We start from the raw sequence: 25,857 nt of genomic DNA, 5'->3' as shown, positions 1-25,857 counted from the left end.
AGGACCGGTAGCTCCCACCTCGTGGTGCCACCTGCCAGGTCTGCCTGTGCTCTCTGAGGTTCCCTGAGCAATCCTGATGTCCTGGTCCGTGTTTGTGAGGTCCACAGGGTCATAATGAGTGAGCCTCGGAGGCCGGTGGGGCTTGTTGAAATGCAGATTCCAGGGCCCCGATTGCCGAGTCTCACAGATGTCTCCCGTGGCTGGCTTTACAAGGTGTCCAGACGAGCCCAGGGCAGGTGAAGAGGGGGCACTGAGAACCTGGCCCTGCTGGGGGCCCTTCCCCAGGCGACTGTGCCATCTGGGGCAGTGGGGACCCTGGCAAAGTGGCTCTCAGGAACTGATCCTCGGAACCACCATGTTCAGCCACAGAAGAGGGGACGCTGCTGTTTCTGCGCCTCGCCCAGCACCATGTGCAGAGCAGGCAGTTCCTTCTGAGGTGCTCGCAGGCTTTGGTTTCTCATTGCTTAATTACTTCGTCCATAAACCAAATTGTGATGGAAATATCACGTTTTCGCCTGAGTTGCTGAGACTTTCCTGCACTGTGCTCCTTAGGATTTCTAAGGACGCCCTTCCACACCTGTCTGGAGCATTGATGTTCCTGGGACGGGTTGGGGCAGGACCAGAGGGAGGTAGAGCTCGCCCCTTATTATTGTAACGCCAGCCTCCCCACCACACATGCACTGGTAACAGGGTCCCTGATGAATTGGTTCAACTGATTCATTATCCCAGTGGATTCCTGTTTGTCCCTACATCATTCTCACTTGGGGCTTGGAGTGAGTGAGAAGGAGGACCGGCTGCAGCACTGAGGCTTCGCTAAGTGTCACGGAGTGATGGCTGCCAACAGGCTTGGAGGACAATGGGTGGCGTAGACGCTTAGCTCAGCGTAGGACGCTTTCCTGGCATGTGTGAGGACCTGGGTTTCATCTCCAGCACAGAAAAGGAAAAACAAACAAAACTTTTAAGACTAATGAAAGTTTGTTGTAAAAAAATACAAGTTAGAAAAAAAACCTACTCAAGACCCGGGAGTCTCTCCGCCCGATGTTTGAATTCTGTGTTTCCTGCTGCTGGTGCATGGTGGCAGGCGGGGGTCTGTGTTGAGGAGCCTTTCTGGTGGCTGAGCACTTGTTGCTGGGCTTTCTTAGGCGTGGAACAGGCACTGCACTGCGAGGGGTGCTGTGCCAGGACAGTCCGACAGGGCCTTGGTGGGCTTTCCTTTGACATCAGATGTCTTGGTCACCAGATCAGGTGGAGCATCTCCCTCTAACGGAGAACATTTCCCCCAGCGTTTGGCGACTGGGCCATCCCTAGGTGTCCCCACCCCCTGTCCTTGGGCCAGGTCCCTGTGGGCTCAGTGCACCCGTCACCTCTTTGTTTTCTCTGACTGCCGTCAAGCTTCTGTTCCAAAGGGACAAGGAGGTCAGGACTTCACTCCTGATAAGGGTGGCGTATTATTCCGTGTTCTGTGATCTTGGAGTTGTTCAAGAGCTTGTGTTTGAATTTAAATGACGAAGTGCAACTGGAAGGCTGGGGACGGAGTTCAGTGGTAGGTCACTGGCCTGGTGTACGTGAGGCTGTGGGTTCCATCTCCTGCACCGAAACCCAAAGTGAATTGGAAGTCGTGCCACACTGATGGAAGGACCAAGTACCTGGTCCTAAATTGCTGAGGAAAGCCCGTGCACCTCGAGGTGGCCCGTGGCCCAAGGCACCCAGCACCACCAGCAGCTCTGGGCTTCCCTGTGAGTCAAAGGGCTCAAAGCAGGCAGTCAGAGGTCATCTGCTGTGCCTCACGATGGAATCTAGTCCAGTGGTACTTAGACCAGAGCCTGGGAGCCACTTTCTCCATATTCCATGCCATTGACGGGGCATGGAATGGCCTCTTCTGAAAACCAGGGCTGCTTCTGTCACTTTGGGGCCTGGCTGACCGGGGACACATGTGTGCAGACAGTGCATGCACGCACACACGCCCAGGTGTGTTCCTAAGGGAACCCTGGGCCTCAGAGTGAAGTAGGGCAGCCGCCTCGTCCTCCATGTGATGGAGTCTCCGGGCCGGGCCATGCTTCCTTTGTCCTGGGACCCCCAATCCCTGTGGTGAGCGGCCAGGAAGTGTCCCCACAGGAGCAGGCAGAGAAGGCATCTGGTATGTAGGGCTTTCCCCAGGTCTTTGGTTGCTTCTCCTTGAGCCTCACACCAGCATCCCACTCTGAGTGGGCCTGACGGAGGCCAGGCAAGTTCTTTAAATAAGGGCGTTTTAATGGAAGTTGAGGGCTTTGGCAGGGAACATTAAGTCGAGCATTTATTTTATTAATCTGGTTGCCACAAAGAAAAACATACTCTATTCAAGTGAGGATAAATTTGCAACTAAAAGCTTGCCACACCATGTTCCAATATTTATATAATCATATGTCTTTGTTTAATGGAGCCCTGCTTCATTTATAATGCATATTTAATGTTTGTTGTGATAAATTTAATCTGGTGGTACATGTTTAAAAATCAGCAGTGCATTAATGAAGTGAGCTCTTTTAATTCACCCTTTATCCTCTTTGTTCTACTATTAAGATTCATTTTTAAAATTGTATTTCAGGTTTTTTTTGGTTTGTTTTGTGAGAGGGATTGAACCCAGAGGTGCTCTACCACTGAACTATGTCCCCAACCCTTTTGAAGACTTAGAGTCAGGTCTTGCTAAGTTGCCCAGGTTGGCCTCAAACTTGAGATCCTCCTGCCTCAGTCTCCTGAGGAGCTGGATTGCCGGCTACATTGCCTAACTGTGACTTAACGTTTATGTCAAATGGCGTAAAAATCTGAATCAGAGTCCCAAAGGTCACCATGAATGTTGTGTCCTTACTCTTGTTCCCCAGCCACCAGTTCCCTCACCTAAGTTGGCAACTGTTTCTGATTTAACCAGTGTCTTCTCAGGTGTGTGTGTTGTGTGCACACATGCTGCGCACTGTAATGCTGACGAGACTGTGTGGATCTTGCTCTGACCACCTAGTGGAGCCTGGAGATTGTGGGGCTGACTCCACCTCAGTATGCCGAGGTCCTTACAGACCTCTGCCCACCCACCACCTGCTGGACTCAGTTGTCTTGTTTTCTTAATTAGTATTCCATCTCAGGAATACATCCAGGTTTACTTGACCGTTGTTGAGGTTTTTAACAGCAGAGCCACAGGGGGACTTTCTGAGCAGCTGGACACTTGGTATATGCATTCGGAGAGTCCTTGCCATTACCTTCTGTCTCTCTGCCCATCATCTGAGGCTGCCTTCTCATTTCCCTGAGAGTAGTTGGTGACTGATGTTAGGTTTGCAGCCTACTCCGCCACACTGTGGATGACAGTGCTAGTTACCATCGCCTGAGGTCAGGCCTGCGCTGTCATGGTCCACACTTCATGGTTCCCAGCTGATCCCTGGGCATGTTCCGGTGGTGTGCGGTCCACCATGGAGTGGGTGTTGAAGAGCACAATCGAACTGCTCCCCCCCACCGTCAGCCCCCACCCTGTGTACTTCCATGGGGGGAGTGTGGACTGGACATCTTAAAGGCAGTGCTGGGACAAGTCCACCTCCCAGGCATCCCATCTCTCCAGCTTCCTTACAGACCTCTGCCTATCCACCACCTCCTGGACTCTGTGCCCCACAGCCCGGGCCTCTGCTGTTGAGCTCAGCCCTGCCAGCTCAGTGACCTTGAGAGTCACTAGATGCCCCCAGCAGCCTATTGTCTTCTCCATCGGCTCCTCCCACAAGCAGGGTCTCCCTTTGATGGGCGTCCTAGCCCTCAGCTCTGGGGGACAGTGGCACCTGGTCTGTGGTGTGGGTGCCCTCCCACATCCCATAGACCATGGGTGCTGGCCGGCCTGGCCTTTCTCCATCCTTCTCCTAAGGGGACTGCGGGCCAGGCCTGCAGGGCACCACCACCCCTTCTGAGCACATCTGGTTGAAAGGGATGCTTTTCTTGCCCTTGGGGCATTTTGTGAAGGACTTGACAACTTTTGGAGAGTGCAGGGTGAGCAGATTCCAACATTAGGGAAAACGTTTGGAGAGGGCATCCCACTGAAAGAGATGGCCTGCATCCGGCTGCTGCCTCCCCGGCTCTGAGTGGCCAAGGGAGCCGCCACGTGGGTGCGACTGTGGGATCCTGCTTACCACGGGTCATGGCCAGTGGAGGATCATCTGTACTGGACAGGCCAGGGGACCCCCCAGTGGGGTCATCTCTACTGGGCAGGTCAGGAGAGCTACCCGAGTGAGCTTCCTGGGTGGGGAGCAAGCACCACTTCAAAGAGCCCCCTGGGTCCAGGTCCCCTCCTCTCCCTGGCTAAGACTCCGGCACCCAGCAGAGTGCTCCAGACCTGAGTGCCACCTGTCTGCAGCATCTAGGTTTCCACACTCACCATCCTCGAAGCTTTTTGGGTGGGATCTCAGAAAAGCGACTGTTTAGCAGAAAGACTGCAAACCACAGCTGCCTGAGGCTGGGTCTGTTGCAGAGAGCCAGGCCCAGCTTGCAGGCCCCCAGAGCCGCTGGCTTTGGTGGAAGCTGGCCTGCCGGGCACCGATGCACGCTGGAGGGGGCCGTAGCCTGACTTTGCCTCTGTCTTCTCTCGCAGATGCCTTCGTGAACAGCCAGGAGTGGACGTTGAGTCGATCGGTGCCAGAGCTCAAAGTGGTGAGTGGTTCTTTCTGGCTTCAGTGGTTTATTCCCAGGAGACCATGGGTGTGGGGGCCCTCGAGAGGTGGGGCATGAGCCTATCCAAGCTGTGCACGGGATGGGGACCACTTGTGTGTTGTATAACCACTGTCCCTAGCACAGCGCCATTCCTACAGAGGACCTTCCAGAGACACCTGTCCAGGGAGTGACACAGGGTGGCAATGGTGTGTTTCCGGGAGTTTTTAAGACGACGTGCCCTCCGTAAGTGGGGAAGCTGGGGTTTGATGTGGGCGTCGCTGCTCCTGCCCAGCACTGCCTGAAAGAACCTTCTGTCTGCCCTGACAAGCAGCCTCTGCCCTGGGCGGCCTTTCAGGGACTGTACTGTGGCTCAGGAGCCATGTGTGATGGCCTTGTTTAGGCTTGGTTCATTTGGTTGAAGCCGCTGCATGGCTGTGGTGGCCGTGTGTCGGGTGAAAGTGGCTTCCTTTGGCCCTGTCCTGGTGATTGAGGGCGGTATAGGTTCTTACCAGGCCACCAAGGGGGGTGCTTGCTACCAAAGAAGCCTGTGGTGTCTGCAGCCCAATGCTCGGGCTTGGAGACGGCGTCACTGAAGGGCAGGCAGGGCAGCTCCTTCCCCAAGGGTAGCTCCTCAGGCTAGTGTGGGCTCACTGCCAGGTGGCCACCTCTCACGGATGGGCCCACGTCAGTGGCCTGAGGAAGGGTCTAGCCCCGGAGCTGTGCATGGATGTGGGGACCCTGGCAGGGCTGCCAGCTCTTTGTCACGGGCCCTGGAAAAGACGCCCCCTTTGTTCTGTGTGGCCACTCTGTGTATCCACAGTGCTGCATCGTTTCCTGCCCCTGTGCAGCACCCCAGGACAGGTGGTCTTTAGGTCAGCGCCCGAGGAGCCCTGCTTCTCAAGCACAGCATGAGGTGACGGAACAGCAGCCTCCAGTGAACTGTTGGTGCCAGTTCCTCAGTGATTCTGAGACCCTGTCAGAACACAGCTCAGTGTTTGCCGACTCTTCAAGAGCGGTGGTTCCACGCCTCAGGCTTTCTGGGGTTGTGTGGTGATCAGATTGTCCGTGACCAGTTGCCTTCGGTACAGTGGCTTGGTGCCAGGCGGTGCAGACCCATGCCCCTGCCCTGGTGTGACAGGGACATCTGGCTGCAGAGGACCTCAGTGGCGGTCTGCCATTCCTATTGACGTGTTTTCCTTGAACTCCCAACGGGGACCTTCACTAAAGCCTCCATTTCCCTTTCAGCAAATCCACGTTCGGCAGGTAAGCGTGGGGCACTAGAGGAAGCAGTCAGAGGCCGCCTGCCTCTCTTCCTGCCGAGGCAGGGAGGCGGGAGCAGCGGGGTCAGGCCTGAAGGTCTGCACCGCTGCCTGCCTCGCTCTCAGTTCTGCCACCTGCGGGGCACCTTGCTGCTCCCCATGAAGCCTGCCAGTCCAGACGTGCTTGATCCCTCCTTCCCGTTGACATCAGGGGCTGGTGGCCACAGTGCCCCATGGACCTGCCAACGTCTCCTCCTTATTTCTTTCCATGGACAACTGTTAGTTTCCACTGGTGTTTCAAATTAAAATAATGCTCACAACCATCTGTGGGATGCCTGCAGCTGTGAGAACCAAGTGAGACCCGTGCCCCGCACCCCAGGGTTGATGGGCGAGGCCTTCCAAGGGGTGCACGGGCCTTGCTGTGAGCACACGGAGAACGGGGTGTTGCCGTGCAGAGAAGGCGCGGCCTGAACAGGGCCTGATCTCGGAGCATTTTCTTCCTCAGGGAAGACAAACTAATCTTAATTAAAAATTTAATTCTGTGGCCTACTGGTTGGATTTTCTCAGTGTGAAGCTGACAAGCAGCAGGTGCCCTTGAGCAAAAGAATAATTAATAGGTAGATATTCTCAAATTACGGAGGCCCAAGGTAGAGGGAAGACTTGCGCTGACGGGAGGGGCGGCGGCCTGCGTGGGGTCTGCACACAGGGGGCCTGGCTTGGAGCCCACTGTGCAGCATCTCCTTGGCACTGGCCACCCGGGTCAGTGGGTCAGGCATGCGTTCAGCCGCCCAGCCAGTGCAGTCTTCCTCGGGCTGGGGAGGGCTCTGTGCAGGGGTGGGGTGCAGGGTGCTGCAGAGGGTCCTCCCTGGAGGGCATTTGGAGCGGAGGGAGTCAGACCACGGGCTTGAGCATGGCATTGTGCAGAGGGCCCGAGGGAGCCGAGGGCCTGGTGGCCTGGTCACTCTGCTGATGGGGTAGAACCCCATGAGCAAGCAACTTAGGGGCTGCAGGGTTTTCTCACAGCTCTGGAGGTGGGAAGTTCAGGACCAAGGGCAGGTCCTTAGATTCACCTTCACAGATGACATCGTCTTGCTGTGTCTTCATGGTGGGGGACAGGCAGGTTCCCTTTAATAAGGGCACCAGTCTCACCCGTGGGCCCTGCCCCCCAACACCAGCTCTTGGGGCTAGGATTTCAGCATCTGGTGTTTGGGGACCAAGGTTTCCAGACCACAGTAGCTTTCTCAGGGGTGGTCAGGCCTGAATGGCTGTCCACTAGTGAGTAGGAGCAGGATTTTGGGCAGTGATTATGTGGAAGGTTCTAGGTGTCTGGAGACACCTACCACTGGGGTTGGGGAGCTGAAGCACGTAGGGGACAAAGCAGGGCACTGAGGGGCTGCAGGGCTGTGGGCATGGGGGAGAGTGCAGGGCAGGCCGTGGCTCTGGAGAGGCCACACTGACGTCTGGAGAGGGGAGTGTGGGGTCGGGTGTCGCAGGAGTTTCTGGGTGATGCCCACATTCGGACGGCCGATGTGCCTGCAGCCACTCACAGACCACACTCACACCAGCCTGGGTCCCTGCTGTCAGGTGTGGGCTTCACTGTCCACCTAGCCAGCCTCCCTGCCTCCCCAGCAGGAGAGGAGAGGGAGGTGAGGCTCGGGCATGCAGCATTGCCTACCGCGTCCATGGTAGGCAGGTGCACACAAAGAGCTGGAGCTCAGTGGGCCTCAGGTGGCAGCAGCTGGAGTCGGGGCCAGCTGGGGCGGGGGGGTGGTGGAATCGGTGCTTGTAGGTAGAAGGCAGGTGCCCCTGGGGACTCTGGAGCCAGGCTGAGCTGTGGATCTAAGGAGGGAGCCCGGGAGGGCATGAGTGTGGGGCAGGGCGTTGAACAGAAGAGGTGGGTGACCTTGTGGTCAGCCTCCCTGCGGCCATAGAGTCCAAGCCCGAGGTGGTGGGTGGAGGTGAGAAGGTCGGAAACCTCAGGGGAGCCAAGCAGAGTCTGGGCCTGGCTGGGGAGCTCCAGTGGGGGCTGTGTGTAGGCTGGGTCGCGTGGGTTTGTCTCCTTCAAGAACAGGAGGGTCTCGGGGGCAGAAGAACCAGGCTGCGGATGAGCAGCTTCTCGGGGGACAGGTATCCCAGCTCAGGTGGGGGCAGGAAGGAGGGCTTCCTGCAGGGCCCACTGAGTCCAGGGTTACTGCGCCCACAGGGAGGCCGTTCTGAAGGGCTGCTGCGGCTGAATCTCCTGTCACCCTGGGCGCTGCCTCCCCACCCAGGCATGCCCCATTGGCTGTCCTGCTCTCCTGTCCCTGTCCCCAAACTGCCCCAAGCTCATCCCCTTGGGATGGCAGGTGCCAGACTGACCCATCCATGACACTATACGCCACTCTGTCCCCTCTCACCTGGGTCCCCCATGTGACTCTGCACACCACCCTGTCCCCTCTCACCTGGGTCCCCCGTGTGATTGCACACCACTCTGTCCCCTCTCACTGGGTCCCCCATGTGACTCTGCACGCCACCCTATCCCCTCTCACCTGGAACCCCCCTCCTCTGTGTGACTCTGCACACCACCCTGTCCCCTTCACCTGGAGCCCCCTCCCCCATGTGACTCTGCACACCACCCTGTCCCCTCTCACCTGGGTCCCCCGTGTGATTGCACACCACTCTGTCCCCTCTCACTGGGTCCCCCGTGTGACTCTGTACACCACCCTGTCCCCTCTCACCTGGAACCCCCCTCCCCTGTGTGACTCTGCACACCACCCTGTCCCCTCTCACCTGGGTCCCCCATGTGACTCTGCACACCACCCTGTCCCCTCTCACCTGGAACCCCTCTCCCCCGTGTGACTCTGCACACCACCCTGTCCCCTTCACCTGGAGCCCCCTCCCCTGTGTGACTCTGCACACCACCCTGTCCCCTTCACCTGGACCCCCCTCCCCCGTGTGACTGCACACCACCCTGTCCCCTCTCACCTGGGTCCCCCGTGTGATTGCACACCACTCTGTCCCCTCTCACTGGGTCCCCCGTGTGACTCTGTACACCACCCTGTCCCCTCTCACCTGGAACCCCTCTCCCCCGTGTGACTCTGCACACCACCCTGTCCCCTCTCACCTGGGTCCCCCTCCCCCGTGTGACTCTGCACACCACCCTGTCCCCTCTCACCTGGGTCCCCTGTGTGATTGCACACCACTCTGTCCCCTCTCACCTGGAACCCCTCTCCCCCGTGTGACTCTGCACACCACCCTGTCCCCTCTCACCTGGACCCCCTGGTGTGGTGAGGCCAGAGACCTAGTAAATGGCCCGGTGGGCAGTGCACATGTTCCTGAGGAAGACGACATGCTTCCGGGAAGAGGGCTGGACCGGCATGACTCCCTCTGTGCCGACACCCGGCCCCGTGGAGGCCAAGCGGCCCTGAGCAGAGCCCCAACTCAGCAGGACGCGTGCTCGTTGTTGGCTTGCTGCCACCACTGGGTCTTGGTTGTTGGGGTCCCTGTGTTTCGACCTGTCCGCAGAGTGCCCAGCAGAGCTGTCTGATTTAATAACCCTCCTGGTTGTCATGTCTTTGCTGCAGGGAATCGTGGGGAACTTGGCCAGCGGCAAGTCCGCCCTCGTGCACCGGTACCTGACCGGCACATACGTCCAGGAGGAGTCTCCGGAAGGTATGCCGTTGGGCGGGTGGTTAGTTACAGGCTTTAGGGAGTTTAGGCTTTTGATGTTTTTCTGTAGCATATTCTAAATCATTGCTTTGACCTATCACGTACCAAGAAACACCACGCGGTAAAGATCCTGGCGCATGCAGTGTTCCTCCCGTAGGGATTGAGGGCCGGTTACGCTCTCTCTGGCGTTGGGAGCACTGGAGTAGAACCGTGAGAAGCTGCTGAATGTGTTTCCTGTCTAACGGTCCTGTCCTTGGAGGCGCTAGTCCAGTGCTCCTTCTTTAAATACGGGCTGGACGTGGTCCGCTCTGGAGGTTGAGTCCATGCCGACTCTGACCTAGTGCTGCTCAGCCTCACTGCCAGCTTCTCTAGATGAGTCCTCCAGGCCCCCCCCACCCCGCACTGGAGCAGGCGTCTCCCCGCATAGTGCTGACAGACAGACGTCTACGGCCATTGCCCACTGAGCGAGGCATTTCTCCTGCCATTAGACGTTTCCTTCTTCTGTTAACATGTCCATGTATTATCCTTTGCTTTAAATGACAATGACAAAGGCAGGAGCCCTTTAGCGCCCCCTCAGGCGTAGTGTGCAGGCAGTTTTGTAAGTTGTGTATTTTCTCTCCATGTAACTTTGACTCCACCTCTGAGACACTGAATTTCTGGTTCCTTCTCTCTCTCACCGGCTGTTCCATTCTTTGCAGATATGGATGCAGGTAACTACCATCTCCTCCATGGCAGCTTGTCTTGTGGGGAGCGCGAGGAGAGCCCGACTGTGCTGTAGCGTTCCCTCCCTCCTCGTCCTGTGTTCCATCCTGTTTCGTTTCATTTCACCTTTTTTTTTAGTTTGGCATTCCACCCTGTTCTGTCCCCTAGCTGTGTTTTGAGCACTAGTTGTCAGTAGCGTCACGTGTCCCCTGTAACACCTGTGCTGGCCTTAACTCTCCTCCCGGGGCCCGTGCGACCTTCAGGGCCAGACTCCCCTGGGGCTTCGCCTGGGTCTCCGCGGCCTGGGGCAGGACTTGGTGGTGCTGTGACACCTCTTGGTGGTCCTCGGGAAGGCCGCCCTGAAAACCTCCCTGCTAAACCATGATCTGGGAGGGTCAGAGGCTCAGAGGGGGCTTGTGTGCTGGAGCACAGGAGAGAGAGCAGGCGCTTGAACACACATGGCCCAGACAGTAAGAAGCGGGGTGCTCCCACCGGTGTCTTCCTTCTTCCTGGGGTGCTCCTGGGGCCCAGGGTTTTACTTGTCCCTTTGTGTCTGGGGTGAGCGGTAGCCATAGCCGGGTAGCTTATCCAGAGGAGAGCTGTGTAGAGCTTGTGTCTTGGCTTTCCACTTCTCGGGCTTGCAGTTGTAGCGTTAATGGAACCAGGTGCTGAGGGTCTGCAGCTGGCTTGACTGTGGGGAAGCGGGGTGCACCTTTTCCAGGGAATCTGCCTCCAGCACCCCTCGCTCTCCATTCCAGTCTGGGGTGGCTGGAAGTCCCGGGTCCAGCCCTGGTCTTGTTGATCGCACCCTGGTCTTGCTCAGATGTCCGCAGTTGCAAGCTCTACAGAGGGACAGCCAGGGCCACAGCGCTCTCGGGAGCCCGCCTGCCTGACTTAGGTCATGGTCATGCTCTGTACCTTTCCTCTGGGGGGTGCTTGCTTTGTCCTGACATACTGGTGCTCAGCTGTGATCTTTTTTTTGCACTGCATAACAGGCCCTTGTATTTTGGTAAACAGGAGACTTTTCTTTTGAATGTTTGTGCATCAGAAGTGAAAGCTGTCCCCAGCCTGTGGCTTTACTGTGATCACTGACAGCCCCACTCGTGGTTTTCCGGGTAGCACTTGCCGCTGCACTGGAATTCCATAGTGGCGCCTGTGCTTCTAGACACGTGTTATTTTAAAGGGTAGGAGCACGTGAGGGGACATCCCTTTCTTCATCAGGGCCCTGTGCCAAAGGCTCCTGGATCCAGGGAGAGGTCGTCTGTGATCTCTGCTCATGGCTAGGAGCTCACCGGGGCCACCTCTTTGCTTGCCTTTTGACCTGGGTTCCGGGTGTTCTGTGGGAGCTGGGAGCAGCACCATGCCCAGGTGCACCCCCATAGGGAGGCTCGGGGCCTCCGGATGCTGAAAGAACTCTGATGCCAGGCAGCCCTTCAGCCCTGGCATTTCCCCAGAGCTGGGCATACACTGCTGTCTGGAACCAGGCAGCAGCTACTATCTTGGCCTCTCCTAGTGGACTAGGGCACTGACTTCCACTTCCTGTCTCTGTGGCCTATGAGGAGTGGCAGCGGGGAGAGGAAATGAGTGAGATCAACTGTGATTTCCCTCATGCCAGTTTTGCCATACTTTCCACAGTGGCAGGGAGCCTGACGTGGTTTCAGTTCTTATCCAGTGAGTTAATGTCAGTCGATTGTCTGTGCTTGCTTAAATTAAGAAACTGCATAGACAGAATGTTCTGGATTGGGTATATGATTTACTGTGTTGTCACCTTGTCACCTTGGTGTATAGAGGGTCCTAGGGTGATGTGAGTTATCTTGGCATGTGCAGGAACTAAGTAAACTATTACATAACCCCATAGTGGGCATGGTCTGTGCCTGCTGAGGCAGTGGGTTTGTACCAAATAGTGTGACCTTTCCATTTCTTGGTGTTACTGTTGTCTTCTGAGTTTTACTCTGTGTTGGTCCATTTTTCCTTGCTGTAACAAAATACTTGTGGCTGGGTTCTTTACAAAGAAAAAAGATTTTTAAATTCATTGTTGGGGAGTTCAAAGTCTTAGATCAGATGGCCCCATTTATTTGGCTTCATGGTTGATGGCATCATGGGGGGAGCATGTGGGAGAGGGATAACATAGTGAGGCAGGAAGATGGAGAGGCCAGGGGCGAGTGTTGCTCTTTCCTAAAGGCCCTCTCTTGAGATCCACATTATCCCTGCCAAGGGCAGCAGGCTGTGCCTCCAGGGACTGGTCACCTTGTGCTGAGCCCAGCTCTCAGAGGTCTCCCCACTTCCCAGTAGCACCGCACCGGGGAGCCAGCTTCCTACATGCCAGTCATTTGGGAACACACTCAGACCATGTTCAGGACGCCCAGCTACTTAGCTCTTGTGAGTTTGGAGCAGTCAGCTGCATGGCTGCTCTGGCCGGAGGTGCTGCGTGGGGTGTGGGTGAGCTGCCATCCCCACCCTGGGGTGGGGTTCTCCCGCCCTTCCTGCTGGCCCACGGTGGCTCCTCTGAGGTAAAGAACACGTTGCTGTCTTTGCGGGGATCCTGACCTGCGCCTGGGATGTTGAGATTGCTGGAGAGGTGAGCGGTGGGGTCACGGCAGTTGCAGAAGAGAGCTTTCTCGGTAGGAGTGTGTCTGGGCAGAATCATGTCCGGGGCCCAGAGTGCCTTCCATCCGGTTCATCTCAGCTGGATCCCAGAGGTGACATCATTTGGACTTACAAGATTTAGTAACTTTAGAGATACAGTTCAAACGAGGGAGGGTATTGGATATCACACTTAATAGCAGTTCTGCCTGTGACTAGTGCAACAGTGGGTGTCTCGTAGGGAGTCTGTGACTCCAAGATAAGAGCTTGGAGCGAGCAGCCTCTGTGGGGGGCACCGTTCTTGGTGTGTCCGAGTGTGTATAATTCATGAGCGTGTTTTGGAGTCCTCGGGGCCTCTGTGGCAGGCCACATGCTATGGGGTGAAGAGCAGAGGTGTACTCCAACAGTTCTGCAGGCTGGAAATCCAGAATCACTGTTTTGACAGATTGTTCCCTGAGAATCTGTCCAGGCCCCTCCCAGCTGCTGAAATCCAGCACCCTGTGGGCTCCTGTGCTGGTAGACACGCCCAGCCCTGCCCTCCTGGGAGGCAGTGGTCCGCCACACACCCTATTCCAGTGTGATCTCGCACCTTAGGCTACAAAACTGATTCCAGTGCTCCATCACAGGGTCTGAGAGGGTCCGTCACGCCCACCTGTTGGCTGGAGGCGCCCCGCTCAGAGCTGCTGAGGCCGGGTCCTTCCCTTCCGTTCTTGCTGGCCATAGAAGCTTGAGGAGGACGAGGACAGGAATCAGCTTGCCTGTGACCTTCACACCCCTGAGGGGCATTTCACAGTGCCAGAAAGAGATGCACGGAGCCCAGTGGAAGCCCTCGGAAACACAGTGGCATCAGGAAAACAGAAGGTCACAGGGTTTGTGCTGGCAACATCCTTAGGACTCAGCGCCAAATCTGCTGGCACCCAGGTGCCCAGGTGGGGCTGGGGAAGAAGTGCCTGCGACCCTGGAGCAGCGGATAGTCTCCTACATGCGAGAGGTCTACGTGCCCGGTCCCAGACGCTGAGCTCTGCCAGACCCATGTTGGCGTTGTTACTGCCGAGCCTGGAGGCACTTCCAACTGGTGGCTCTGCTTTGAAGTCCTGGTTGAAGCCTTGGGTCAGAGACTGGAGTCCAGGTGACAGGACAGGGTGAAGGCATCAGTGGCCTCTAAGGAAGAGGTGTCTGTTGGGGGGGTGACTTTGCCCGAGACTCGGAATCGCTGCCAGACACCCTTTGGGAGACCTGATCTGGCCTCAATAAAGCCTCCTGCAGTCATAAATAATCAAAATTTTTTCTGGAATGAAGCTGTGCTCTTTGCTAGTGCCGCCTTTTCATCCCAAATCTAGAATGAACCCACCTCTGGATGCGAAGGTGGCTTAAAAGTGGTAGGAGGAGGGCAGGGCCCGCCAGCCCCTGTGAGGGACGGGCCGAGGCCCAGTGGTGACCTCGCCTGCTGTGGTTGCCCACAGGGATTGGCTGAAGGGCTGTAGCCAGGCAGGGCATGGGAGCAGCTGGCCCTCTTCCTGGGTCCTCATGAGTCAGTGTATCGGGGACCCATTTCTTTGGTCACTGAAGCTTCAGTTTCTTGTTAGCTGTTAACCAGCTCAAATTCTGGGCTGTTGAAGTCTTGGCACCCCAGAATCTGTGTGGGCCCGCAGCGGCCTGGCCCTTCCCTCCAGGGCCGTGACTCAGGCTCTGTCTCTGCTGTCCTGATTGTCCCAGCAGTGACTGCACAGGACGCCCCCCAGCCCTGAATCTGTGCAGCAGCAGCCTGGGTCCCTAGACCTGCTCCTCCCCTCCCCAGTGGAGAACAGTGGCTCTCCCTGGGAAGCTGGCCCTGCCTGCGTCCAGCATTTTTCCAACAGAATAGGCTGAGGGAGTTGGAGGAATCCAGGGACTGGATTAGGACAGATCTTCCAGTAGGGGATTCTCCAGGCTGGGCACAGATGGCAGTGTCCCCCAGGTGGAGAAGGGGCCTGGTGTTTTCCTGTGTAAGGGGAAGAGTCTGAAATGACGAAGGAGACGGAAAACCCCCAATGTCCTCCAGGTGGGAGAAGCTTGGGAGGAAACTAAAGATGTGGTTACACCCGGAGGTAAGGACCAGCTCAGCACAGCCGTCCTGGTGCCCTCAGGGCTTGGTGGCAGGACTCCCTCAGGTAACCAAGTCTGGGCGCTCCAGGCCCCAGGGAGGGTGGCCCGGGCTTTGCATGCCATCTACACAGTCTTCACGGGCTGTGAGTCTCTAGGTCACGCGTGAAACCTGAAATGTGCATGCTGTGTGAACCGTTGTCATTCCGTGTTCTGAGGGAGCAGTGACAGAAAAGGAGTCCGCATGTTCAGTGCAGACACAGTTCTTGTTTTTTTGAAGATACTTTTTAAAATATTCTCCATCCTGGCTGGTGGAGCTCATGGAGCTGGGGACAGGGGTGGGCTGCATGAGAGAAAGCCCCATGACGGAGTAGGGACCCGTGCAGCTCAGGTGGGAAACTGGGCTTTCCTGGGCTTTGTGACCGCAGCTCATGGAAGATTCTAAAGTATTCTCTTGATTTGTGCCAAGGTATCGGGAAAGTGCTGCTGTGCTTTGTTTAGTTGAAACTGTCCAGGCTTGGTGAGGGCCTGGCGGTTCTCTGGAAGGGTCACTAGTTCACGTCCGGGGAAGACCTGGAACGCACAGTGTCCTCTGTTGTGGTCACGTCTTGCTGGGACACCATGTGGCAGAGCTGAATGATCCAGGAAGGGAGCGGGTGCCAGGAGAGAAGCAGGGAGGTGCCTGGCCCCCATGCCATGCGTCACCAAGATGGGGTCCCGCTGACCGTGGCCTGGGCTGTCCTGGCCTCTTGGTTTTCCTGTGAGTCTGGGCATGTCACCACTCCTGAATGCCACCTGCCTGTCGGCCTCACGGCTTCTATGAGGACCGAGCCAAGCAGTGCGTAAAGACGGCTGCAGCCCGGCAGTGAGGAGGACCTCCAGCGAATGACAGCTTTTGAAGTGTCCGTGTCCCCACGTGGGCCCGTCACCTGCGGGTACGCCGGGACGCCTGTCTCCGCTCTCTCCCCAGCTCCTCGCCCCGGGCGCCCTGCCCCCTACACTGACGCTGCCCCACTCTCCTCCCTCTGCCTGCAGGTGCCCGCGCCTGGCCCCCTGTCCCAGGAGGCTGAGGTATGTCTGCAGCCCTCCCCTCAGCGTGGGTCCTCCACTCCCCGGGGAAGTGCAGGTCACTGAGTGTGGAGCCCATGCCAGGCTCCTGGCACCTGGTCTGCAGCATGGACAGAGCACAGGACAGGGTCTGATGTGGCCGACACCCTCGGGCCTTTCCAGCCAGGCTGAGTTCTGGGGTCCTCCCCTCAGGAGAACTGGGGAGCTGCTGGAGCTTCCCAGGGCAGGGTTGGCTTCTGGGGAAAGCCTCTGGACACGGGGTTGGTGGGCGCCCAGGGGCCGGCAGGTCCCCACGAGCTCCTTGCCGACCCCAGAGGCAGGCTGGGTCCCTGGAGACGGCCGCCAGGGTTTCTGCTGGGGTTTTGGTTCAGGAGGCTTTTTCTCCAGTGCTCACGCCACGTGCTGTGGGAGGAAGGTTCTGGTGTTGCTTGGTCCTGGCTCTGGGGCCCGCAGGCTGCCCTCAAGCCTGTGTCCCATGTGTCAGTCTTGGCAGACCCCCCAGGCCCCTGGCAGGAATTGTTTGCTCACAGATGTGTCCAGAGTCAGGGCCGTGAACGCGTTCTCAGCCACACATGGACCTCAGATATTTTGTTAATGAATGTTTACTTAGTCTCCTAGAAACAACCGGCGAAAACACCCAGGCCGGCTTTCTGGGACACTGGTGCATTTAAGCCGTCAGCTCCAAAACCCTTTCCAAACCCCATAAAGTCGGAAAAAAATGTTGTCAGCTGCCACTGCTCCACAGATGTTAGGGCTTATTTCTGAAACAGTTCTTGGATCCTGCCTAATGTTCAGAGTGTGTGTGTGTGTGTGTGGTGGCCGGGTGGGGTGGGGGGTCCTGTATGACTCTGACTTGAGTTGTTTTGAAATCTAGCCATTTGAATTTTTGAACATGAATCTTACCATGTTACTTACACCCAAGTGACTGTAAGTGCGTGGTAACTTTATAATGAGAATTATCTGTGAGTCTTAAGATCGCGAGCTGCCAGTGGGCGGGGTTAGCGGAGGCAGTGCAGGGCAGTGCGGTGTCTTCCGCAGTCCCTCTCTGTGCCTCCCTCCCGTCTTCCTCTGTAGGGCAGTCTGCAGCTCTGCCCTCCTGGCACGGAAGACACAGGACAGCCAGGTGGTGCCTACATCAGGTGAAGGGCCCTGAAGTGATTCCTGGAGCTTCAAAGAAGTAGCTGAAGGGAAGCCTGTTCCTTTTCATCTTGAGTAAGAAAAAGGGGCTCCGAAACCAGGAGGAGGAGGCCGTCATGGTTTTGGCATGGACACTTCTGGCAGGACAAACTGTGTCCTTCAGTTGGTTGTTGGAACTCCGAACACATCGTTCCGTATTGTTATCATTAGTTCAACAAGAAATCAAGGACTTGTGCAGCGGGAAGAAGGAGATGGGTCTGGAGTTTCATGTTTGTAAGCACAAGTCCCTTTTTACTGCACAGGTGTTCTCGAGCTGCATGTGCATCGCGTGTGCTTGCAGACGAGCCATCACAGGATCTGTCAAACCTGAACCGCCACCAGGCGTTTTCCCCTGGGTCTGTGCGGTGTCTCCTCTGGACTTTGGCCTTAACGGGGATGACAAGCTGGTGGCCCATCTGCAGTCCCAGGGAGCTGGATGGTGGCAGACCAGCCTGCTCTGTCTGGGAGCCCCAGGGCCAGGTTCCTGGTAGAGGTCTACACCCTCGGGTGCAAGGGATAGTCAAGCAGCTTAGATTACTCGGGCAGAAAAGGGGTGGTGCTGTGGTGGTGGACTTAATCGGGTGGCCTACAGAGCAGCCAGGCTGGAGGATTTAGAAAAACCCTAAATCTACTTAGGTTCCTGAGGAGCCTCTTTCCACTTGTTGCCACTATTGGGCTTCAGGCCACTGTTGGTGTCCCACTTGGTGGCACCCACTGACCATGTGATCCCTGGTGCTCACACCTGGTGGGGAGGAAGGTTGGATGTTTTCTCAGTTGCTCCTGCAGAAGATTTAAGGTCAGCAGCAGTTGGCCTCACTTGTGTCACGTGCTTTTCCCTAAAACAACCAACACTGTTGGGATCTGAGGGGGCATGCTGATTGGCCACTCCCTTAGGGGCAATGAGGGCAGCCTCCTTGAACTGTTGGTGGGGCAGGCGTGTTGTAGAAGGGTTGGAGAGCAGGTGGGCCCCGGAGAGGAGTGGGGGCAGATCCGGGTCCCCTGTCCACACGCCACACATTGCCCTTTCAAGCGTCAGCTGACAGGTGCCGCGTGATGCAGCCTTTCCCACGTGGACAGGTTGCGGGCGGTGTTATGCTTGGTCCCCGAACCTTTTTAGGCAGCATTTCCCTCTCCATCCTCGAGGGCAGGAAGTGCTGACGGAGGGCCGTTGGGCCTTGTCTGGAGCTTAGACAAGGGGGTCCAGAAAGCTTTTTTCCTGCACCATCCTGCGTGGCCTTCACCCACCGCCTCCTCCCTGCCCTGCACACTTGCTGGTCCCAGCAGAGGGGAGAGGCCCGCTGTTCAGAGGACACCTCTGCTGATCATCGTTACACGTACCCACTCCTTGACTTGGGCAGTCCTGGGTCAGGGCTGAGAGGTTTTCCCTATGAAAGGAAGAAATCCTGGGCTGAAGCCAGCCTCGGGGCAGGGAACAGGGCATGGAGGCAGGGAGGTAGAAATTGAAAGAAACACCAACAGCAAATTAAGAACCTCCTAGGAGAATCTGCTGGTGGTGACGTGGTTCCCAGCTCTCCCTCTGCCTGCATGCTCCTGAGGACTCGACCACCACTGGCCTGAGAGCTGAGGCTTTGGATGCCAGCCTAAGATCTGAGAAGGACTGGGCCAGCTGAGTGTGTGTGTGTGTGGGGGGGGGGGGGTATATCTTAGTACAAATTAAGCCACGGGCAGCTGCCAGTAATGTACAAAACATGACAGTTTCATCTGATCCATTTACTTAAACCTAATAAATGCATCTATGATTGACCCAGACCAGAAACAGAAATCAGGTTCAACTCATGGTCTGTTCCTCTCTCCATCCTTGGCTTGTGGCACATTCCGTGTCAGGAAGAATTCTGAGGCAGGATGAAGGTTCAGGAGGACCTCTCCTGACATATCCTGTTGTTACCACTACGGACAACAAACGCGCGGGAGTTGTTCTTTGAGCCAAAGGAAGGGGCCAGCTGTGTTGAGGGGGAGTGTGTCCTGTGCAGAGGGCCTTGGTGAGGAAGCCAGCGCAGTGTGTGTTCACTCCACACACCTAGAGGAAGGGGTGGACCAAAGTGGTGCGAAGAAGCGGACTTGAGCCTGGACAGGACCCGAGGATGCAGGAAGAGCTGTCAGCCCGAGTGTGGGGCAGCTGCAGCATCTGGAAGTGGAACTGGCCCGCAGTTCAGTCTTCACTGCAGCAGGGATGGAGGAGAAGCTGTGTGGGCAGCCCAGGAGAGGGAGGGGGAGGAAGGCGGGGCCAGCCCCCTGTGTCCTGACCACCACAGCAGTCATGCTGGCTGGCCCTAAGACAGACTTCAGGGAATGAACAGGAGGAGTCTCCAGATCCCTCTGGTCTCAGAACTGACCCAGGTGGTAGCAGTGAGCTGCTGGTGTCTGGCCCCCTAAATCCTCTGCACCCAATTCTCATGCCCCTGTCAGGAGCCATCTAAGGTGTGTCCAGCTGCCCAGAGCGCTGTGTCCTGGCGTGTTCTCTGACTCAGGCAGAGGTCTCGTCCTGAGGGTAGGTCAGCATGGGTGGCACATGTGGCTTGTTCTGATATGTCCCAGGCGCAGGACCCCCTGGAGGAACACCTGGGTCTGACAGGGGTGAGCTCAGCCCAAGATCCAGGAGCTTATGTTCCCGTGAGAACGTCACAGGGACATCTGGTCTCCACCCACTCTGGGTGGCTGACCACAGGGGGTCTTGGTACTCCCCAGCAAACAACGCTGGTCCTGTTGGTGGGGGTGGGGGTGCAGGTGCTCTGAAGGAGGGACAGAGACCTGGAGACGTCCTTCTAATAGAGTAACTACACTTTTTTTAACATTTATTTTTTAGTTGTAGTTGGATACAAAGGTATCATAACTTTATTTTTTTATGTATTTTTATGTGGTGCTGAGGATCAAACCCAGGGCCTTGCATGTGCTAGGCGAGTGCTCTACCGCTGAGCCACAACCCAGCCATAATGATACTCTTGATAGAGGATCTTAACACAATTTCCCAGAGGGCATGGGGAAAGTGGAATGTGACCATCAGCAAAAGAAATGGCTGGGGTGGAGCGCTGGGGTGGAGCTCCGCGGTCGAGCACTTGTCTAGCATGGAGAGGCCCTGACTCCATCCCCAGCACCTGCAGAAAGAAATATCCCAGGACAGACCCCAGTAGGGTAGGGAGGGCCTTGGCTAGACTGTTACTGCTGGTGAGCTAGGAAGGGGTTTTAGAGGTTTTAAAAGGGGTTGTAAAGACAAAGCAGAATCCAACCTGCAGTGCCTTGGTGCCGGTCTCTGGCTGTTCCCCAGGCAGCTTCCAGCCCTGCTCCTGTTGTGCTCCTGATGACAGACAGAAATGGGGCTGAGGAATGAAGTGCCACCCGGGGGGATGGTTGCTCCCCGTAGTCTGATACCTTGTTTGTATTCAGAGTTACATGTGAATGAACCACTGTAGACCAGTCCTTCTGCATATTCATTTCCAGAGTTGCATATTCAAAAACAGGGTTTATGTAACACATCATCTCTTAGCATGAAGTTACTTTCCCACGGCAAGCACTGCCTCAGAATGCTGTGATCGGAGGGTGTAGAAGGGTAGGATGTGTTGGCCCTGGCGTTGGAGGCTGCCTGCATTGCCCCCTGTGCTGCTCCCATGGACCCAGTCTTGGCACTGGGGGATGTAATTCAGGCTTGGTGCACTGCTCGGTGAGGAAGCTTTGCCTAGGCGAGGAGTAGGGCTTCTTTTCTTCATCCACCGAGGCCTTTGCTTTACTTTTTATTTTTAAATACTTAAGTGTGCAAAATATTAACAAATGAAACAACCAACCTGAAGTGCCTGTTCCTCTGAAGGAAAGGCGTGCATGGTGAACACACTCAGTGGAACCCGCGAGCCCTTTCTGGGGCTGTTGCGGGCACCGAGCATTAGCCGCCCAGCAGTGGTGGTCCAAAGGTCGCCCCTCGCAGTTTGCTTGTTTGATTGTAAGTCAGGTCTGACGGTGAGGCTCCTTCACTGATGATGAAAGTCAGCCCGGGCCTGGCCGTCTGTGGCCTCCCAGCCCACCTGACTGGTCCTCTGGTCTCAAGTGTGGCCTCTTTCCTTGTCTCCCCTCCCTTGGCACCAAGCTTGTCCAGGGCACAGAGCCTGCCGCTGTCTTTGCACTCCCAGCCCTGACCCAATGCCTGGCGCAGTGTGGGACTCGGGAGTGTGCTTCAGACGCCAGGACTCCAGCGACTGACGCAGGTGGAGGGCAGAAGCCAGCCACGGGCTGTAACGGGATGGTTGGAAACAGGTCGCCTAGAGTCCTCTGGCCCAAGAGCAGTGAGAACCCAAGCGTGCTGTTAGTTGAAGATGAAGGTTGTTCCCCTGATCTCTACTTGTCTGGACGCTCTGGGGTCTGAGTTGGAAACATGCCACCCACGTGGATAAGTCCGGAGACTTCTGGAATCCTTCTCCTGGAGCCATCGGAGACGCACTTGTTTAGGACTTGCTTCCTTGATGAGCGGCTTTGCGTGAGGGGGACGAGGAAGTTCCTGGATCTCCAGAAGGCATGGGCAACCACAGTCCTGGGAGAGGCTGGTTTGTCTGTGGGAATTTGAGAGCAAGACACACATCTTTCATCCTCTGCAACATCATTTTAGACCTGCTTCTCCTTTTCATGGGATGTCCTGGGACATTGTGTGTGTGTTGCTCCATTTGGAAACAATGATGCCGTCATTGTGAAGCTGCCAGGAGGAGTTGAAGTTTTGAGCCACTTGTAATGGTACATTACCAGGAGCTGCCAGCCCCTGTGCGCTCCTGACCATGGCAGGACAAGGCAGCGGCTGTTACTACCTGTGCGTTCGTCTACGGAGACCGAGATTGCAGAAGCTGGAAAGCTGTTCAGCTGCAGGTGTGGCCTGAGGTTGACCCTTGGAAGGAAACTTGTTTGATCCTCTCACCCATTTTACGGATCAGCAAACAGGCCCCGAGGCTCAGCAGGACACCAGCTTGCTGTGCGGTCTGGGATGAGCTGGCCACAGCTGGGTGTGAGACTCAAGGTTGGCTGTTGAGTTTTGGGGGAGAAGTGTGACTTTCGTGGAGCTTTTAGGAGTCCAGGATCTCTTCTAGTGGCAGCTCTGCAGGAAGGTCCCAGGCGTGGTGCAGGGCTGCTGAGTGGGCCTGGGGGCTCTGAACTAGGGGGGCCTTGCCTTATCCTCCTGGGGGCCAGACAGGCTCTGCTGACCAAGGAGGCGCCTGGTTGTACACATGTGGGCTCCGTTTCTCCTGTGTCCATGGGCTCCTTCCTCCAGGCCATTTCTCCTGTGTCCATGGCCTATTTCAAAGTGAAGTTCTGCTGTGGCCTTCTTGGCCACCCTCCCCACAAGGTCTGTGCAGCAGGGTCAGGAGCTCGTTTTGCTGGGAGGATGTGCTGTCACGTTTGGATGGGGTATTTTAGGGGAAAAAAACTGACAAAACGTGGGTGTGGATGGTGGAGGTTGGTCTGCATATCCCACGCCAACCACCTGGCCAAAGTGTTTTACAAGATGTAACGTGGAGTAGAGAACTCTTGTGTGTGAATTTGCCAATTGGTGTTTTAACCCAGAGCTCTTGGAAACTGAAATGTAAAGAAGTTGAATCCAAGTGTTGGAAATTCAAGAAGCCATCTCTCTGAACATCAGTTTTCCATCATCTTCTTGAGCAGCAAATCACATTTTTAAAAGACACTTAACGCAGCTTTCTAGTACCTAATTTCATCAATAAAAATTTCAGGTCCGTCGATACATTTTGGACTCCTTGTTATTGAAGACAATAATACAGCTCTTTTCAAGAACATGAAATAGGACCCGAGTCTCCACATTTCAGTTTCACATCTGCCTTTCCATCCAGTTAATGTTCACTTTGTTTACTTGCCGTCGAGAATCTTGAGCTACTCAAGGAGCGGCTCTGTGTTTTTCTTAAACCTATCAACTACTTGCAACTTCAAAGTACTCTTCAATTAAATAAATCCAAAAGCGTTGAAGTGTTAGGAAGAGTGGGACTTGCAAATGCCAAGTTCAGTCGGGAGAAGAGACGGAGACGTTTCAGATCGAAGCCTCCCATGTGGAGGTAAGCGTCAGATCCACGCTGAGCACTCCACCTGATCTGGGTCATTCCAGGCGGCTGGCCTGTCCCTCGTGACAAGGCAGGCTGCCTCCCATCCACGTGCTAGTCCACAGGGCTTTCAGGTGCGCCCAAATGCAAGACAAGGTTTTTGAAAGTGCAGTTTGGAGCTGCAGCTTCCCAGCTTTCCTGGCGGGGGTGGGGGGCATTGCTGACAGCCTGTCCATCTGCCCCTGACCTCACTTAGTTGGTTGTTACTGCAACACAGTGTCCAAAACAATCCTGTGTGAAAACATTTGCAGCAGCCCCTCTTGTGGGGCTCCTGCTGTGTGCGCCCCGGCTTTCCCGCAGGCTCAGGAGGCACATCTCTAAAGCTGAGGGCCTGCCCTAGATTTCTGGAATTGGAGCTTTCTGGGATTTTGCTGGCCCCTTGGATCTGTACATTCGGGTCTTTCTGCATTTCAGGAAAACCCCACTGTCCTTCATCTTTGAAGACTTTTCTCCCCCTCTTGCTGGGACCTGTCGTCAGAGATCCCACTGGCCCCGCGGGTTGTCGGTCATCTCCTGTGGACGCTTTCCCCAGCCCTCTGGGCTGAACCCTCTACGGGAGCCCCCCGCCACATCTCTCAGCTCCCGTCTTCTCACGCGTCCCCTCCTCCGTCCCAGTGCTGTTGCCAGGCCTCTGTCCTTAGGAGCGCGGGTGCTGGTTCTTGGTGCCGTCACTCTGTGTGGGAGGTGGCGAGGTTTCCCTGAGTTGGTTTTCTCTCCAGCCGCCCTGCTCCCTCCTGTCCCCTTTCCCCTGTGGGGCCTTTCCATGAAGTCCTGCCCTTAGCGTCTCCCAGGCAGTCTCTGCGGCACTGAGGCCGCTCTGACTTCACCAGGCGGCTCTTCTGGTCAGAGCTGCTCACTCCCGCTGGGCCCAGGTGGACTGTGGTGGTTGAGGAAGGCTTCCCTCTCTGTTCTGAGGCACCTTGGGCTGTTGGGAGCGTCCTCCGTCCTGCCTCCTGTGGTGGGGGAAATGGAGTCGAAGAGAGCCGTCCCTTGAGTGCCGTGGACCAGAAGGGCTGGTCAGTCACCCGCATTCTCCCTTGCCGCCTGCCCCACGTGTCCCGCAGCTGCAGGGGAGTGCAGCACCTGGGCTTCGACCCTGCTGTCTGGACCGCAGGGCCTGGGAGGGATGTCATTGCCCCTGAGGAGGGTGGCGTCACGTGGGTGGATTGTGTTCCGCCTGCCCCTCTGAATTGCCCTGTCGGGTCTGTCCTGGGGCATGGTCTGAATGCTCATTCCCCTGCTCACCTCGGTGCCTGCCGTATGAGTCCTGTTCCTTAGTCAGGAGTCAGGGGGCCAGGACCATGGCCGCCCTTCCTCTCCTCCCCTCCTCTTTGGGGTGAAGTGATCTGGGGTGTTGCTGGGTGGGGGTGGGGCAGGAGCCAGATGCCCCTCCCACCCAGCCTCCTGAGAGCCCCCTTGCTGGTGCCCACCTGTGCGGGCTGTTACATTCAGCTGGGCCCCTTCTCTCATTCTTCTGGTGTTTAATCCCCTCCCCGTTTCATCAGGGATTGTTAGGAAGGGCAGTCCAGTTTTGGGGCGTTCTGACCTGCCCTGCTGACCAGGACTCCTTCCTGCTTCCCTTTGTCTCACTGGGGACTGAATGGAGGCCAGCGCTTCTCCTCTCAAGTCGGAGCCTGAGTGTCCCGGCCACAGAGGTGCTTAGCAGGCAGGTCCTTACCCCCGTGGTGCACCCTTGGAATAGTACCTTTTTATTTCCAAATGTTACGTTTTAAAAAAACAAAATTGCCAGAGCAAGTAAGATCTGATTCAGTTGAGGTTTGTAAGATGAATTACCAATAAACCTTTTTTCACAGTGTAAAAATAACATGCGGTCCAAAATTCCTTTTAAATGTCACAACGAAAGCTTTTTCAAAGCCCCAATGTAAATAAGTTACTGACTTCAGTATATTGCCACCCCCCCCCCCAGGTTTAAAAAGCCAGATGGTTGTTTTTTGTTTTTTTTAATCTGGCAGCTGGGTGTGGTGGTGCATGCCTGTAATCCCACTGATCCCGGAAGCTGAGGCAGGAGAATTGAGGTCAAGGCGACCCTCAACAACTTAGCAAAACCCTGTCTCAAGATAAAAAATGGCTGCACACGGTGGTGCATGCCTCTTATCCCAGTGGCTCAGGAGGCTGAGGCAGGAGGATCACGAGTTCAGAGCCAACCTCAGCAACTAAGTGAGGTCCTAAGCAACTCATGGAGACCCTGTTGCTAAGTGAAATATAAACAACAACAAAAAGGTGGAAGGGGCTGGGGATGCAGCTCAGTGCTAGAGTGCCCCTGGGCTCAACCCCTGTGCTGGGAAGACAAAGGCAGATTCATGATTAAATTTGTTTTATGTTCCCTCAGGGAGAATCAAGAGTTCACAGTCCTTTTCAGTGTGTTCTCAGTCCACTTTGCTTAAACATCAGGAGACAACATTTGCAGATATTCTTCCTGTTTTATCTAACATACCACGAAATTACAAACGAGAAAGTTTTAGGTAAAATTACAAAACATCTTCATGGAAATCCCTGTCAGCCATGGCTGGAGGACCCCTAGCTGCCTCTTGGGCTGTGTCCCCCTTGTCACAGTTGAGAAAGTGCAA

At 56.0% G+C, this 25,857-nt stretch overlaps 1 protein-coding gene across 7 annotated transcripts in view; it reads left to right on the top strand.

The window, feature by feature from the left end:
- Positions 1 to 25,857, top strand: part of Agap1 (ArfGAP with GTPase domain, ankyrin repeat and PH domain 1) — a 492,018-nt gene that overhangs the window by 155,222 nt on the left and 310,939 nt on the right. For 5 of the 7 annotated variants that reach the window (XM_076866821.2, XM_076866820.2, XM_076866822.2 and 2 more), the window contains exons 2-3: positions 4,592 to 4,650; positions 9,473 to 9,560. In XM_076866821.2, the coding sequence (XP_076722936.1) occupies positions 4,592 to 4,650; positions 9,473 to 9,560 (147 nt within the window). Of the gene's footprint in view, positions 1 to 4,591; positions 4,651 to 9,472; positions 9,561 to 10,255; positions 10,268 to 25,857 lie in introns of all 7 variants that reach the window. The other 2 variants (XM_076866819.2, XM_076866816.2) reach the window with 1 other exon arrangement.

Source organism: Callospermophilus lateralis, chromosome 9 (genome assembly GCF_048772815.1).
Source record: "Callospermophilus lateralis isolate mCalLat2 chromosome 9, mCalLat2.hap1, whole genome shotgun sequence".
Taxonomy (NCBI): Eukaryota; Metazoa; Chordata; class Mammalia; order Rodentia; family Sciuridae; genus Callospermophilus; species Callospermophilus lateralis.
This window is presented reverse-complemented; position numbering and strand designations above follow the sequence as displayed.